Source organism: Panthera uncia, chromosome D1 (genome assembly GCF_023721935.1).
Source record: "Panthera uncia isolate 11264 chromosome D1, Puncia_PCG_1.0, whole genome shotgun sequence".
Taxonomy (NCBI): Eukaryota; Metazoa; Chordata; class Mammalia; order Carnivora; family Felidae; genus Panthera; species Panthera uncia.
Genome location: NC_064808.1, coordinates 59,082,362 through 59,098,523, shown reverse-complemented (window position 1 = coordinate 59,098,523; position 16,162 = coordinate 59,082,362). Strand labels below are relative to the sequence as shown.

Sequence of the window (16,162 nt, the reverse complement as noted above, 5' to 3'; positions counted from 1 at the left end):
GTCACAGTGAAAAGCTTTTTGAGGAGTCTGTGTGGTATTTTGTAAAAGGAAAAATCCAGTGAAGATGTTTCTGTTCTATAACTACATAATTTCCCTCCTGGGAGTTTAATATAAAAGGAGACAGGGACCCAAATAATGTGCCCTATTATTATTACCTGGAATGAATACCTGGGATAGTCAATATTGGGGAAATTGATTATATGAATTAGGCTCATCGGCCTAATGGAACGTTAGGCATGTATTCAGAATGATGAGGTTTTTTTGTTTTTTTGTTTTTTAAATTAAGTTTATTTATTTATTTTGAGAGAGAGACAGAATAAGCAGGGGAGGGCAGGGAGAGAGAGTGTGGAGCCTGATGTGGGACTTGAACTCACGAACTGTGATATCATGACCTGAGCCAAAACCAACCTGAACGCTCAACCAACTGAGCCACCCGGGTGCCCCTGAGAATGATGAATTTTATATTAACAAAACAAAAAGGTGGAATGCCAAAGCTGTATCTCCCTGAGATAAGAATCCTATTGAATTATATATGCTAAAAGCAATTGATTTGTTAAGGCAGGACTGAGGACTTTTTTTTTTCATTTAGTCTTGTGTGTGCATGTGTAATGAAAACGTAAAATATTTACATGTTTTAAACTCACATTTAGAAATTTTTCTTCATTAGGGATGGATTCGTTCAGTCCGATCCCAGAAGGAAGTGTTGTTCCTGCATATAAATGATGGATCATCTTTGGAAAGCCTTCAAGTTGTAGCCGATTCAAGCTTTGACAGTAGGTGAGTTTTTTTTTTTTTAACAAAAGAATCTTTTTTTCATCTCCTTTGCTCCCCTTTTCCCTAATCCAATGTTCACATATTTTTTTTAATGTTTATTTTTGAGAGAGAGAGGGAGACAAAGGGTCTGAAGTGGGCTCTACACTGACAGCAGCAAGCCTGATGTGGGGCTTGAACTCACGAACCATGAGATCATGACCTGAGCCAAAGTTGGATGCTCAACCAACTGAGTCCCTTAGGCACCCCAGAGTGATCTTTCTAAACAAACCTGCTTTTCAAAGCTTTAAGGCTAAGTCCAAATACTTGGAATCAAGATCCTTCAAGCTCAGGCCTTTCTTTTTCATTTTTTTAAAGCTTGTGTTTTTATTTTGAGAGAGAGAAAGACAGTGCAGGTGGGGGAGGGACAGAGAAAGGGAGAGAGAGATAATCCCAAGCAGGCTTTGTGGTATTAGCATGGAGCCCGACTCTGGGCTCAATCCCACAAGCGAGAACATGACCTAAGCTGAAATCGAGAGTCAGATGCTGAACTAACTGACTGAGCCACCCAGGCGCTCCCAGACCTTTCTTTTTTTTAACATCTTCACATAATAATATCCCCTACTTATCCTTTGCTTCAGTCTCTCTTAATTATTTGCTGCCCATTTAAGGGTGAAACCTCTATCATTAAATACTGTAATGTCCTGATAGCAAGTTTTGTATTAAAATGAACGTTCTGTATAATGATATCTTGTTTATGCTGTTTTTTGTTACTATAGAGAACTGGCTTTTGGGAGTTCTGTGGAAGTTCAAGGGCAGCTGGTGAAAAGTCCATCCAAAAAGCAGAATGTGGAACTGAAGGCAGAAAAAATTGAAATTGTTGGAAATTGTGATGCCAAGGTATGCTTCGTGATACTTTTATGGAGACTATTTAGGCTTAATTTAAAACAGCAATCTGTTTTAAGTGTGATTATTGGGAAGGTGGCACTTAGAACATGTTTCAGTTGTGACTTCCCAGATAATTGAAACAGGCTATGGAGCTTGAGGAATGTAGAGAACATAGCAAACAGTATGTAAATGGCTGAATTTTATGACTGAAAGCAAAGTATTAATCTATACATCTCTTTGGACACCTGTCATAATTGAAACTTGCCACTTTTAGCCGCATGCCCAGTTCAGTGACAGAGACGTGCTGGGGAGAACGTGTTCTAAGGAAAGCCCTGCCTAGAAATGACTTTTACAGGATCTAGAACTGTGTTGTCCCAATATAGTAGCCACTAGCCACCTGTAGTTGTTTAGTATTAATTAATTTAATATTAAATCAAGTAATAAAATCAGTTCCTCAGTGACATTAGATACATTTCACATGCAGCTGCTGGCTACCATATTGGATAGTGTGGGTACGGAACTTATCACAGAAAATTCTGTCGGACAGTACTTGTCATGCTTGGGCTGAAGAAAGATAAGAAATCCTACATTAAGACATGTTTGCTCAGCCCAAGCATGATAAGTACTGTCCCAACAGAATTTTTTCTGTTTTTGTGAGACTCCTTGTTAGTAGCTTTTATTCATCACCTGATAAAGAGGTTAGAATAAAATTATAGGTTGGCAATCCATCTTCTGAAATTGGAGAAAATGAGGCCCAGGCAGGAGACATGGCTTGCCCAAGGTTATATTGCTGACTAGTGCCACAGCTGGAATTTATGTACTAGCCATTTGACTCCTCTGTAGTTTTGCTATACCTGTCTTCCAAGTATTTGATGAACAAAACACAAGGAAATATAGGGAAATTGCATCATTTTAATTCGTTTTTATTTTTTTTGGATAATTGGAGGGAAATAAATATAAGGAAATAAGAAAATGGGCACCTTTTTGAAAAATGTCCTTCTGAATAGTTTTCCAAGAAATTCTAATAATACTAATAAATACTAATTGACACGTAAAATCAGGAATCAGGTTTTAAGGTTTCTGAAAAGTAGACTGTGAAAAATAATTTGGAATTCAGAGAGGAATGGAGATGGTAACCATTTTTGTTTTTGCTTTTTTTAGAGGGGTATAGGATTATTAAAATGCGCCGTGTGTTACTCTTTTTAAGCCGTTCTCTCTTGGCTTCTGTGGTTGTCACTCACCTTTTCTTCCCCTTAATTTCAGTGTCATTTTGTAAGTATTCAGACATTAGGGAATTCTGGTCCCTAGGCAGTCCCCAGACACCTATTAATGTGGTCATATTTTGACTTCAGTAGGTATGTGCTTATTTCTATTATGAAATAAATTAGCATGTGCACTAAAAGAAATAGATAAGACTATACGTAATAAGCTACCAGTTTGGCTTTTTTATTTAAAATAGTTTCTCTGCTATCTTTCTTATTGAAACTTTGGTTTTGTTCTTTAGAACAAGTTTAGAACAGTTTGTTTTTATCTTCTAAATCTTGTAACATGAATGTTCACAGGGTGGAATATTTCTACATAGAGTCATAATTTGAAATTTTTGAAGTATACACTACTCTGCTAGTGACAGAAGGCTGTTGACCCTCCCTCATGTTCTTAGACTTGTTGATAAACAGTGAAAAACAGTGCCAATTGATTATAAATGACTGTGGGCTTTCAAGACATTTGGGTGATTTTAAAATTGAATGCCAGCTGTGTGTACACAGCTGTAGAAAACAATCTTTAATATCTACAATATTCTGAACTCCTATGTGCCAAACAGTGGACTGTTTTTGCATAGTTATATCCTAATCTCTCTATTTGTAAGTGGTGACTGATATAAGCTAATGGATAGAAATTTGATAAATAACAGATTAGACTCAGCAATACTAATTTTGCCCAAGGTTCCATGCCTAATAAGTAGTAGAGCTGGATTCAAAACCACATCTCTGATTCCTACCTCGCCATTCAGTTAACTTGTAGTTAATTGGACCATGTTCACTTATATTAAGAAATAGAGAAAGAAAGCTTTTAATTTTGTTACAAAGCATTACTATTTAACAAATGTTCTGGAAACTGATTTTATAGAACATATGTCTTAGCTTTCAATTTGTTTTTTCCATTTATTGGCAGGCTTTTCCTTTTAAATATAAAGAGAGGCATCCTCTGGAGTACCTGAGACAGTATCCCCACCTCAGGTGCAGGACTAATGCTCTGGGTTCCATACTGAGGATTCGCAGTGAAGCCACAGCTGCTATTCATTCTTTCTTTAAGGTGAGGTGCTTGGTGTGCTTCTAGCTACTCTTTTTCTTTTTTCTTCCTAGCTGTTCTTTCTTGTGGAGAAATTGAATGATTGTAACCCTGGAGTGTTATCCTGAAAGTTTTGTTAGTTACAATGTTTATTCCAAGCACCCTTTACTTGTGTGGTACTTTTTTTCTTTGATTTAAAAATTTCTCTTTATCACTGGTTTTAAGCAGTTAGATTATGATGTGCCGGGCACAGTTTTCTTTGTTCCTTGTGTTTAGACCTTGTTGAATTTCTTGGATCTATGGGTTTTAATTTTCATTAAGTTTTTCATCCATTATTTCTTCAAATATTTTTTGTTACTTCCTGCCTTTGGAGACTTCTGTTGTCCATATATTAGGCCACTTGATACTTCCATAGCTCAGTGATGTTCTTTTCTTTTTTTTTAAATTTCTTTTTCCCTGTGTGTTTTTTTTGGAAGGTAGTTTCTGCCCTTCTAGCTTCCTGATCTTTCCTTTTACAATAACTAATTTGTTGTTACTCCAATCCAGTGCATTTTTCATCTCACATTGTAGGTTTCATATCTCTATGTTTGATTTGGGCCTTTTGGAAAAAATATGTTGCATGTCTCTGTTTAACTTTTAAAATATATGCAGGGCAGGGGCGCCTGGGTGGCTCAGTCGGTTGAGTGTCCGACTTCGGCTCAGGTCATGATCTCACAGTGTGGGTTCGAGCCCTGTGTTGGGCTCTGTGCTGATAGCTCAGAGCCGGGACCCTGCTTTGGATTCTGTGTCTCCCTCTCTCTCTGCTCCTCCCCCACTCATGCTCTGTCTCTTTGTCTCTCAAAAATAAGCATAAAAAAAAAAATTAAAAAAAAAAAAACCTATACAGGGCAGTTTTATGCATTTTTTAAACATATATTAATTTTTATTTTACATTTACTTTCTTCTTTTAATTTATTTTTTGTTTTTGAGACAGAGAGAGAGAGAGAGCATGGGCAGGGGAGAGGGGCAGAGGGAGAGAGAAAGAGAATCTTAAGCAGGCTCCACACTCAGCACCGAGCCCGACACAAGGCTTTCTCTCCCATGATCCTGGGATCATGACCTGAGCTGAAGTCAAGACTCAGATGCTCAACTGACTGAGCCACCTAGGTGCCCCCACAATACGGTTTCAATTAAAAATATTTATGTTTTTAGTAGCTATTTGATATCTATTTTATGTCCTAATTCTAACATGTCTGTCAGTTATGAGTCAGCTTTGATTGATTCATTAGTCTCTTCATTACAGTTTATGATTTCTTGCCTCTTGGCATACCTGCTAATCTTTGGTTAGATGCCAGACACTGTGAATTTTACCATGTTGGATATTTATAAAGCTTCTTAAATTTTGTTGTTGTATGTGGTTAAGCTACTTGAAAACTGTTTGATCCTATTGGGTCTTTTATGATTTGGTAAATGGGTCTGGAACAGTGCTCAGTCTAGGGCTAATTAACCAGCCACATGTGAGCACCAGGCACTGTTTCCTCTAATCTTTCTGGATGGTTCTTTCCTTGGCCTTTGAGAGTTTCCCCACATGGATGTGTCCGTCATCCCTCTACCTGACACTCTGGAGTGACCCTCTGTACATCCTTGGAGTTCTCTGTGCTGCTCTCTCCTCTCTGATACTCTGTCCTATGAATTCTAGCCACTTTTGTCCCTTCACACTCTCAGCTCTGTCTCCTCAACTCAAGAGGTCTCCTGGGCTCCACTTTATTTCTCCCCCTCTTCCTGCTATGGCCTGGATAATCTCAAGGTGGTAAGCAGGGCTACTGATAGGATTTGCTAAGTTTGTTTCATATCTCAGGGATCACTGTCTTTTGTTGTCTGAATCCATCTTAAAAACCAGCCTTTCATGTGGTTTGCTTGTGGGGGCTTTATTTTTGTTTTTGGTGGGTTTTTTTGGTTGTTTCAAGGGGGAGGGTAAATCTGGTCCCTGTTTCTCCATCTTGGTCATAGGCATATTTTATACATAGTAAGCACTGATTTGAAAGTTATTGGTATTTTTTTCTTTATATATATATTTTTAATGTTTTTATTTATTTTTGAGAGAGAGACAGACTGAGCACAAGCAAGGGGGGTACAGAGAGAGAAAGGGAGACACCAAATCTGAAGCAGGCTTCAGGCTCTGAGCTGTTAGTACAGAACCCGACGTGGGACTCGAACTCGTAAAGCACAAGATCATGACCTGAGCCGACGTCGGACGCTTAACTGACCGAGCCACCCAGGCGCTCTAAGAGTTATTGGTATTAATCAAGTAGATTGATGTACAACTAAAGGTATTTTGTCGTTTTTAGCTTTGCTTGTCAGCCATTTCCCCCTACCCAGGAAAGCCACAGTGGAATATAGTTGGTAAGTTGATGAGGTGAAGGGATCCTCCCCACATGTGGATGAGAGGACCCCAAAGGCAAGGAATGGCCCGGCACATGAGGTTCAGTGTTATTCTGAGTGGTTCTGGAGCTCTTCCTATGCCACTTCTCCAGATCCAGTTCATCTGCAGAGATTGTCTAACATCATACCCCTTCTTTGGACTGCATCCAAATTCATGCAGGGCCAGCCCAACCGTAGTTTACCATGAGAGTTCTTGCTCTTTGAAAAGTTCCTTTAGAGCGAATTTCTGGTGAAACAGCTAAAGAGCATCATGGCTTTAAAGCATATAGTTTTGAATAAACAAAGAAAAATAATCATATTATACTATATCATCCCATTATAGTTTGAAAGGGTGCATTTCCATATGCTCCATAAACTTTCTGTACAACTTCCATATGGCTTTTTAGTAGTGCTTGAACCACACAAACAAAATTTGTTCAGATCTAAAAATGGTTTTTTTTTTCCCCATATGGCTTTAAACAGTGCATAAAGCCACCCTGCTTCAATACTGAAGGTTTTATAGATTTCTGGCCACTAGGTGGTGGTATTGGCAGTCCACTGACTAGTGAGCTTTACCTACTTTCTCTATATACTTTCTACTTGAGGCTTCTATAAATATGTAAACAACTTAAAAATAAACTGGGAAATTTTGAAATAAAAAAAACAAAGTAACATTTTAACTGGTTGAAAATAATGAATTTTAGCACTATTGGTTATAGTTATAAAGGTAGGTAATTTTGAGTGTTATAAATTCACTTTTTAATTATGAAGCCTTGGAAAATATAATTCTGATAATTCTATAATGTTACCCACTTGTATGTGGAACAGTTGGGATTGGATTGAAATCACAGAGTACTAAGGCACATTAAATAATACTTATATGCTATTTAGTACTTTGGACTATAATTCACTACTTTAGGCATCCTAAAAGATGTTGAGACTTAAAACTCTATGTTTTAGTTTTTAAGTAAAAATTTCATAACTTAAAGTATCTTAACTTAAAAGGGACTATTTTAGTTTCTGTTTTTTCCTAATATTTTTAGATTAGAAAGTTAATTTTTTTTTTAAGTTTATTTTGAGAACACACGTGCGTGGGAGAGGAGCAGAGAGAGAGGGAGAGAGAGAGAATCCCAAGCAGGCTCCATGCTGTCAGTGCAGAGCTGGATGCAGGGCTTGAACTCACCAACCACGAGATCATGACCTGAGCTGAAACCAAGAGTCAGGAGCTTAACTGACTGAACCACCCAGGCACCCTAGAAATTCAGTTGTTGGTTCAAGTGATCAAACGTGTTTTGTGTATGACTTGGTTTGTGCATAAAATTGACACATTTGCTATGCACTAAAACTTGGGTATGGAGAAACCTCAAGGAATGAGTTATTTAGAAGAGCTAAGTTTCTCAAATAACAGGATTATCTCTTTAGGTACTATCTTTTTTTCCCAATTTCCAGTGGAGGTTATCCTAAAGTGTGTTACATATTTCCTTGCTTCCTAAATTGAGCCATTAAAGAGTTTGTCCTTTCTTGATGAGTCAAGGTTCTTCCTTTGAGTATCAGATTTTTCCCTCCTCTAGACGGATATGCCTTAAAAGCCTGCCAGGGTGTATTCTTTGCCCCTCTGTTGAATGACCCCAGACTACTGTGTCTTCGAGTTCTTGTGACTGCTTTTTATGGAAGTTTTTTTTTTGTCTTCTTGCTGTCATTTTTGGTTGCCAGTGGCTGACAGTTTTTGTCATTTTTTGTTGATTGTAATTAAATAATGATACTTTGTGTGAATGTGAAAGATAAATACAGTCTGTGAGTGTTCGATATGCAAGGGCCTTAGTATGTGAATTTTGTAATTTTTAGATACTCAGTGCCATATAAAATATCTGGTTCTAGAATGTGTATCTATCAAAAATATTTAGATATTTAGAGGTGGTGTGTGGAATCAGAAAAATTGGGTAAGTGCGTGCTTTTATTTTTGGCCCCTTCTCTGGCCTTCCTATCTCTAGTTAGGAACCCCCTTGTGCAGGATGGGATAAATACTTGACAACTGTTACCCTGGTGGAGGCAGACAGTACTCCTCTGACTCATTATTTTTCTTCCTTTTCATTTTTCTACTTCCCTATCTACTTTCTCTGTTTTGGATTTTGTTCTCAGTGCTTTGTTATTTTTCCTTTGGCCTCTCTTCATAGCTTTTGGTGGTAATGTTATACACTTTGATATAAGCCTTCTAGCAGTATTAGACTTAAAAAACTGGTGACACCTTTTGAAAGGTTTAGTGTTAATTGAGCATTAAGAATAATTCCCACAACTTGAGTGATTTAAAAAAAAAAACCATATGGTTATTTTCATAAGATTTGCAGTTTTATTTCTTGTGGCAATTGACCAGTTCTAACTTTGGCAATTACATTTAGCCGTTAAATTTTCTCCTCCCTCCCCCCCTCCCTCTCACCACCCTCGTTTCCTTTGGATTTTTCACTTCCTTTCTTTGTTTACTGCACTCCTGCTCATAGTTGCCTGCATTCATGTGGAATAAATGATTCATGTCCATAATTCTTGGTTCCTAGGAGATAAAAATTTTATGCAGTAATGTTATTGATTATATTTCATTCATTGTCTGTAATGTGCTTTGTGTGGCACCTCTAGGCACATGGCTCCCAGTTTAAGTACCTATTTGAATATTTTCTGAGACTCCTAATTTATAGTGTGAATATTTATTTGATCATTCTACATCCTAAGACAAGTTAACTGGGCACTTTGTATCATAGCAAGGATACTTGAATTCAACCCTTTTTAGGAAGGAAGGGGCAAATTTGGGAGGCCCCTAGTGTGATGCACTAGAGACATTTTACATTACACCAGTGATACACAGAATTTGGCAGAGATTAAATGTGTATGTATGAATTTATTGTATTGATTTCAAGACCCAAATTTTTGTGTGAAACACGTACTATTCTGCCTCTGCAGCATATGTTCACTTGTGCTACCTCCACGCCCACCTGCAACATTTACACGGAATGTAACCTTTTGCCTACATCCATAGTCAAAATGAAAGAAGCATAACCTTGAAGTTGCTGGGTTATTTCAATCCACCTAGCAAACAGCTTTTGTGGTTCACTAATGGAAATAGTTCAGACGTTGGAGCGGAAGAATTGCAATTGGCGCCTCAGTAATGGATGGATTTGCAGCTCAGAATCTTTGAGGGAAAGGAAGTGCAATGCCTGTGCCATGTGCAGTGTGCTGTGCCATCAATTTAATGACAGACTTCCTAAAAATCATTTCTGCCTTTTTTGCTATGTCTTTCTCCAGTCCCTATTTGTCAACTTTAATTTTTCTCCTTTTTGGTGGTCTGTGACAATTAGAGGTCTCATTCCAAAATAGCTGAACTTCATATCGATCATTTGTAGTCCCTTAGCAATACAGGCAGCATTATTATGCATTAGCCTTAAGTGTGTGTGTGTATGTTAAATCACTACTAGTGTGCTAGAGAAGTGGGAAGAAAAAACAGCACCAGAGAGACCCTGCAGGCCTAGGTTCCACTCCTGGCTCTCTCTGCCACTGACTAGATATGTGAATGTTTCATTAAATCTCTCTGGGCCTCAGTTTCTGATGCTGTTTTGAAGTGATACTGGATTAGGTAATGTCTAAGTCAGTTTTTTATTTAAAATTCTTTGTGCTGCTGTGTACAGTGGAAGCCTCAGCTTGATATCTCAATAGTTACATTTGGGGGGTTAGGGATTTGATATGGCAATCTCTTAGTGCTCTTTTAATAGTATAATAGAGTTGTTTCATGTACACATGTACTGAAAAAAAGTGGGTTTTCTTTTTTTCCAGGACAGTGGCTTTGTCCATATTCATACTCCAATAATCACATCCAATGACTGTGAAGGGGCTGGAGAACTGTTCCAAGTTGAAGTAAGTTGTGCTTCTCATCTTGAAGGATAGGTTGCTCTTCAATATTGTTCTTTTGAGGGTTTGCTTTAAATATAATAAGAGTTGTATGGATAGACCATGACTAGAACCTGAAATGTTGTCAGTAGTAATCCTTAAAAAACATACATAGAAAATTCAAACCTCTCTGATTTCCTGTCCTACTGGCTATCTTACTTGCACTGTGACTCAAAGGAATGGGTCTTTAATTTTGCACTTCATTTGCTTTCCTTCTACAACTATGAATTGGTGAACGAGAAAACCCTGAAGAGATTAATAAAGATTTTAAGATCCCTTTTGTGCATGTTAAGCCCTAGTTAATATTTTTGGATATGAGTCATATTTTAAAAGATAAAATAAGAAAGTATACATGTGGATATTTTCTTCTCCAAAGTCTTTTAAAAACATGTTTTCATAAGAAATGTATACCTCATGTATACTTCATGAAGCCTCTGATTTTTTTTTTTTATTTTCTTTTAGAGTTTATTCATTTTTTTTAAGAGATAGAGAAAGCACAATTGGGGGGGGGGGGGGCAGAAAGGGGGAATCCCAAACAGGCTCTGCACTGTCAGCACAGAGCCAGACGCAGGACTCAAACCCATGAAGTGGGAGATCATGACCTGAGCTGAAGTTGGATGCTTAACTAATAACTAAGCCACCCAGGTACCCCATGAATGCTCCAATTTTAATTCTTTGTTCAGCAGTAATTTTTTGAGCTCCTGGTATATGCCAGGCATTGTCAGCTTGCCCTTGTTGCACATTATTTGAAAGTTACCAGTTTTTTTTTTTTTTTTACTTGTAGGCAGTTGAAATTCATTTACCAATTTCACAGCCTGTTTAAAATCATTGGCCAGTAATACAATAATACACAAAGAGAAATTATGTTGATAAGTGGTGCTTTTTGTATTTCTTTCATTTATTAAGTGGTTTCTTTATCTCTAAGAAGTCAGAATTCTTATTTATACATCTGGGTGATTCCATTAAATGGCAAGACCTGTATATAATTGTTCTGCTCTAGTTCTGAACATCCTGACTCTTGATAATGGTGCTTTCTCTTATTATTGAACAAAGTATTCACTGGGAGAAGTTGTCCTGATGTGTTGAAGGCATTATTCAAAATGATAATCAAATGCTGTCTATATTCATACATAGTTTGAAGAAATCTTGATAGTTTTTGCAAAAACGCAAAATAAAAATTCTTCATTGAACATTTAAACTGGTAGTGTTAGCATCTATAAATATGAGTTCAAAAAAGGTAGCAAATGATAAAAGAACAATACATTATGAAAAACATTCTCTTTAAGCATTTATGTTGTGTATTTTTTCCGCACCTTAATAGTCTTCTGAATACTGAAGTGAAGAAGAGTTACCCATCTTAACTACATGTCATAGTCCCTTATTCTAAGCAACCGAATATTAAAAACCAAATGACAGGGAAAGAAAGGTATAATTTAAAGGAGTTTTTTACAAATAAGAAGGTAATTATTAAAGAGACCCAAATTAAACAAGTAAAAAAAATCTGTAATAAACTGAAATAATGATACATTTGAAGATAACTGCTTTGCTACCAGGGAAATCCCGTAAGCAAGTCTGAATGATTACAGTCTGTGTGTTTTGGCTTTTAAACAATATAAGGCAAGCTACCAAATAAGTATAAATACAGGAGAAGGGAAAGATATTTCTGAAGCTAAACAAATGAGAAGTGTTCAGTGTTTGTGTCATTTCAGGGCCAGGTTAAAGAATTTCACATAGTGGAATTAGACTTGCCTATACAGGATACCAGAAAGAAATGCTCTGAAATTTTGTAGGCTCCTGCAGTCAGGCTTTCGATCAGGTTTCAGCAATTGGTGGCTTCTCTGCTATGACCTGCTGTCTTTGTTGCTTTTAGAAGTTTGGTGTTTAAGACGTGTCTTCTGCCCCTGCTGCCCCTCTGTCCTTTGAAAGCAGTGCTCCTTCTTATTCCCGCCTCACACACCTCTGTTCAGTACTAATCCCAAGGGTCATTGTGTTAATTTCCTCCTGACTGCATGTAAAGGCACTGGGGTTTGCATCTTGGCACCCCACTGTTAGGAGGAAGTAGAGTTGCGTATTTAAATTCTTCCTTCTCTTTATAGTGCTCTTTTTTACTGTGACAACAATGAAGTGTTAGTAACTGTTTAAAGTTAAGGATGACTAGTCCACACCCAAGTTTGAGGACAATAGTAAATGGCCACCTTGAAATGCACTATAGGAACGCATGCTTCTCTAAAACACTCTTGAGAAGTGATAGCATGTCCCAGCATTTTAGTTCCTTTTTCTTCACTTCTGTTTCCTGCTTTAAGACTTTGGATATTTGTTAAGGTTTTGGTACTACTGAACACATATGGAGGAAGTTGCATTCAAGGCATGTGTATGTTATTCAGCAGACATTTGTACCACCTGTGTTCAAGATGCTAGCTCGTCTCTGAGAAGGCAAAAGAGATTAAAGCCAAGAATTAGAGATTATGACAAAAATTAGCTGTTCATTCTCTAAGATGAAACTGCTTTATGAATGTATTTGAGGTTACAGTGTTACCAATTACAAGCGGCATGGAATCTAGAGGAAAATTAGGTCCATGAGGATTGACTTGGTCAGGAAAATCTTCAAAATGAATTTGTGACTTGAGTGTAACCTAGGGAGAATATTCCTCATAGGGGAACACTGTGAGCAGAGTCAAGTAATTGAAATGAGTGTGGGGTTTTCCTTGGACTCTGGGTGGACAAATTAGAAGGTTCATATTGGTAAATGATAGAAAATAAACTTGGGTAGCTATAGGAATGAAAAGATGGAGCAGATTTTTAAAAGAACTTTATTGAGATATAGTTTACGTACCATAAAACTTACCCACTTAAAACATACAGTTCCATGGTTTTTAGTATATTCACCAGATTGTGCAGCCATCAGTTACTACAATCTAATTTTAGGCCTTTTCATCACCCCAAAGTGAAACCTGGTACCCATTAGCAGTCCCTTCGCATTCCCACCCCCAGCTTTAGGGAACGACTAAACTGCTCTCTACAGATTTGTCTTTTGGGGAACATTTCATATAAATGGAATCATATAACATTTCTGGCTTTTTTTCACTTAGCACGAAGTTTTTGAAGTTCATTCATGCTGTAGCATTTATTGGTACTTCATTCCCTTTCACATTCAACTGGTATACTGTTGTGTAGATGTACAACATTATGTTTATCCATTTGGCAGTTGTTTGGTATTTGGGTTGTTTCTATCTTCTGGCTGTTATGAATAATGCTACTATGAACATTTGTGAAAACATTTCGATGAACATATGATTTCATGTCTCTTGGGTGGAATTGCTGAGTCATATGGTAACCCTGTGTTTAATATTTTGAGAAGCTGCCAAACCATTTTCCAAAGTGGCTGCACCATCGTACGTTACCACCCACAATGCATGGGGTTCCAGTTTCTCCACATCTTTGCCAACCCTTACTTATTATTGCCCTTTTGTTTTTGTTTTTTTGTTTCTTAAACATAGCCATACCCAGAGGGTATGAAGTTGTATTTCATTGTTTGCTTTTTGCTTTTGACCATTTGCAATTTAAGTTTTTAAAATTACAATTCTGTTATGCCAAAGCGTGATAGATAAATGGTCACACATTGTGAAATTAAATTAGGCTGAGAAAATCTAAAAGTAATACTTCATATAGTAGGAATATTATTCAAGCCTAGAAATTACACATTTAAATACTTTTTAAAGCTAAGAATGAACTGAAAGTGTAAGCCTGTTAAATGAAACCCAAGAAGATGTGTACTTTCATAGCTGAATCTCATACTGTGGGGAGTCTCATACTAAGATTTTCATGCTGAATCTTACACTGTATATTGAAGTTTGGCATTAGATTGGTTTGCTTTTGTGTTTGTGTGTGTGGTAATACATGTAACATAAAATTTACCATTTTAACCATTTTTAAGTGTACAATTCAATACCATTAGTTCTGTTTACAGTGCGATACAACCGTTACTACTATCTGTTTCTTAAAACTTCTTCATCACTCCGACAGAAGCTCTGTGGCAGAAGCTCTTCATTCCCCTCTCCCCCTAGTAACCTCTAATCTACTTTTTCGCTCTATGGATTTCTTGTTCTGGAATTTCGTATAAATGGAATCATACAATATGTGGCCTTTTGTGTCTGGCTTCTGTTGTAGCATGTATCTGAATTTCATTTCTTTTTATTACTAAGTCATATTATACTGTGTGGATATACCATATTTTGTTCAACCATTTATTCACTGGTAGACGTTAGGTTGTTTCTACCTTTGGATGTTACTGATAATGCTGCTCTGAATATTTGTGTACAAGTTTTTGTTTGAACACTTGTTTTCGGTTCTTCTGAGTATATACCAAGGAGTGGAACTGCTGGGTCATATGACTATTCTATGTTTAACTCTTTGAGAAACTGCCAAATTAATTTTCCACAGTGGCCACACCATATTATATTCCCAGCAGCAGTGTGTGAGGGTTCCAGTTTCACTGCATCATCGCCAATGCTTGTAATTTTCAGTTTCTCATTATAGCCATTCTAATGGATGCAGTATCTCTTTGTGGGTTTGATTTGCACTTTCTTAATGACAAAGAATGTTGAGCATCTTTTCATGTGCCTGTTGGTCATTTGTATATCTTTGGAGAAGTGTCTACTTAAGTCTTTTTTCAATTTTTTAATTAGCTTAGTTGTCTTTTTGTTGTTGAGTATAGGAGTTCTTTTTCTATCCTAGAAACAAGTCTATTCCCTCCATTTCTCCAGCAGTGTGAATGAAGCCTCTGATGTTGCCCCTGGGTGGCACAGCCTTGGTATGCCCATAATCTCCCAGAGATGGCATTGATTCTGGCTGGACTCTCTGGCCATCTCTTTCCCATAGCACACCCAGCTCTTAAACTCCACCAATTCCAGGTGATTGCGCTATTGTTTTCAACAATATTCCAGAGCATAAATTGCTTCACAGACTGATCCAGTCAAATTCAGGCCCCTTTAAAGGTGTACTTCCCAAAGTCAGTGTTTGAATGTATCCTGAGCCCACAAAGTCTCCTCCCTGCTATCTCTCAGGTTTGCAGTTTAGTCTTTGTCTCCAGTGAATCTGTCCATAGCTAGCATTAGCCTTTTAGCACAAGCATTTTTTAAGAGTACCCTTAGGTTTGAACTTCTCCATACTCTGTTGCAAATGAAGTTGGTTTCTTTAAAAAGGAATTGAAAGTGCTTTTATAGCCTGCTTCTATCCCTGGGCAAAATCTCTGAACCAGGCTGTGGTACTGGAGGCAGGGACAATGGACACTTCTCTCTAAGTGACATGCCAATATAGCAACCGAGCTCCACGGAGTGGGTGGCAGCCCCACGTCTCCTCGGCTTGCCTCTCCCAATGTGGAACCCACACCCTGTGAGGCTGGGCAAGAGAATCAGGGCCCAGTATTCTTAGTGCCTTGCCCAAGGCCGAGCCTCCTTCTGATCAGCAGGGACTAGGCAGAAGAAGGGAGACCCTACCTCTTGGCCACATTCACCCAGAACTTAGCTTCAGCAGTAGGTAGCTGTGGAGAAGGTGAGAAATGCTGGCATGCTGTCCCTCCTGCTAAGGTAGTCCTCCAGCTGGGAGCTGAGGTTTAAAAAAGCCTTCTTTCATTGGCTGTTTTATCTATGTGGAATGGAGTTTCTGTCATGCTGAGCTGTGATGGGGAAGGGAGGGGGAGTGGGTTGTCATTCAAACACCACTTGTCCTTACCAAGTTTTGGTAGATTTTCTTGAATAGATGTTTCTTCATTTGCAGTATGTCCTTAGGACCATTCCCAGAGACTTTGAACGGCTGGGGTGAGGGTAAGGTGTGTTTTTTATTTTTTATTTTATAGCTTTCATCAGTTTCACTGAGGAGTGGGTCTGCGCAACTACCCCTCTGTCAT

General features: G+C 37.8%; 1 protein-coding gene across 3 annotated transcripts in view; it reads left to right on the top strand.

Annotated features, from left to right (window-relative positions):
• The window catches only part of NARS2 (asparaginyl-tRNA synthetase 2, mitochondrial), a 131,605-nt gene that overhangs the window by 2,917 nt on the left and 112,526 nt on the right, over positions 1-16,162 (top strand). For all 3 annotated transcript variants that reach the window (XM_049619836.1, XM_049619825.1, XM_049619846.1), the window contains exons 2-5: positions 668-777; positions 1,530-1,650; positions 3,811-3,951; positions 10,144-10,224. In XM_049619836.1, coding sequence (XP_049475793.1) covers positions 668-777; positions 1,530-1,650; positions 3,811-3,951; positions 10,144-10,224 — 453 coding nt within the window. The remainder of the gene's footprint in view (positions 1-667; positions 778-1,529; positions 1,651-3,810; positions 3,952-10,143; positions 10,225-16,162) is intronic.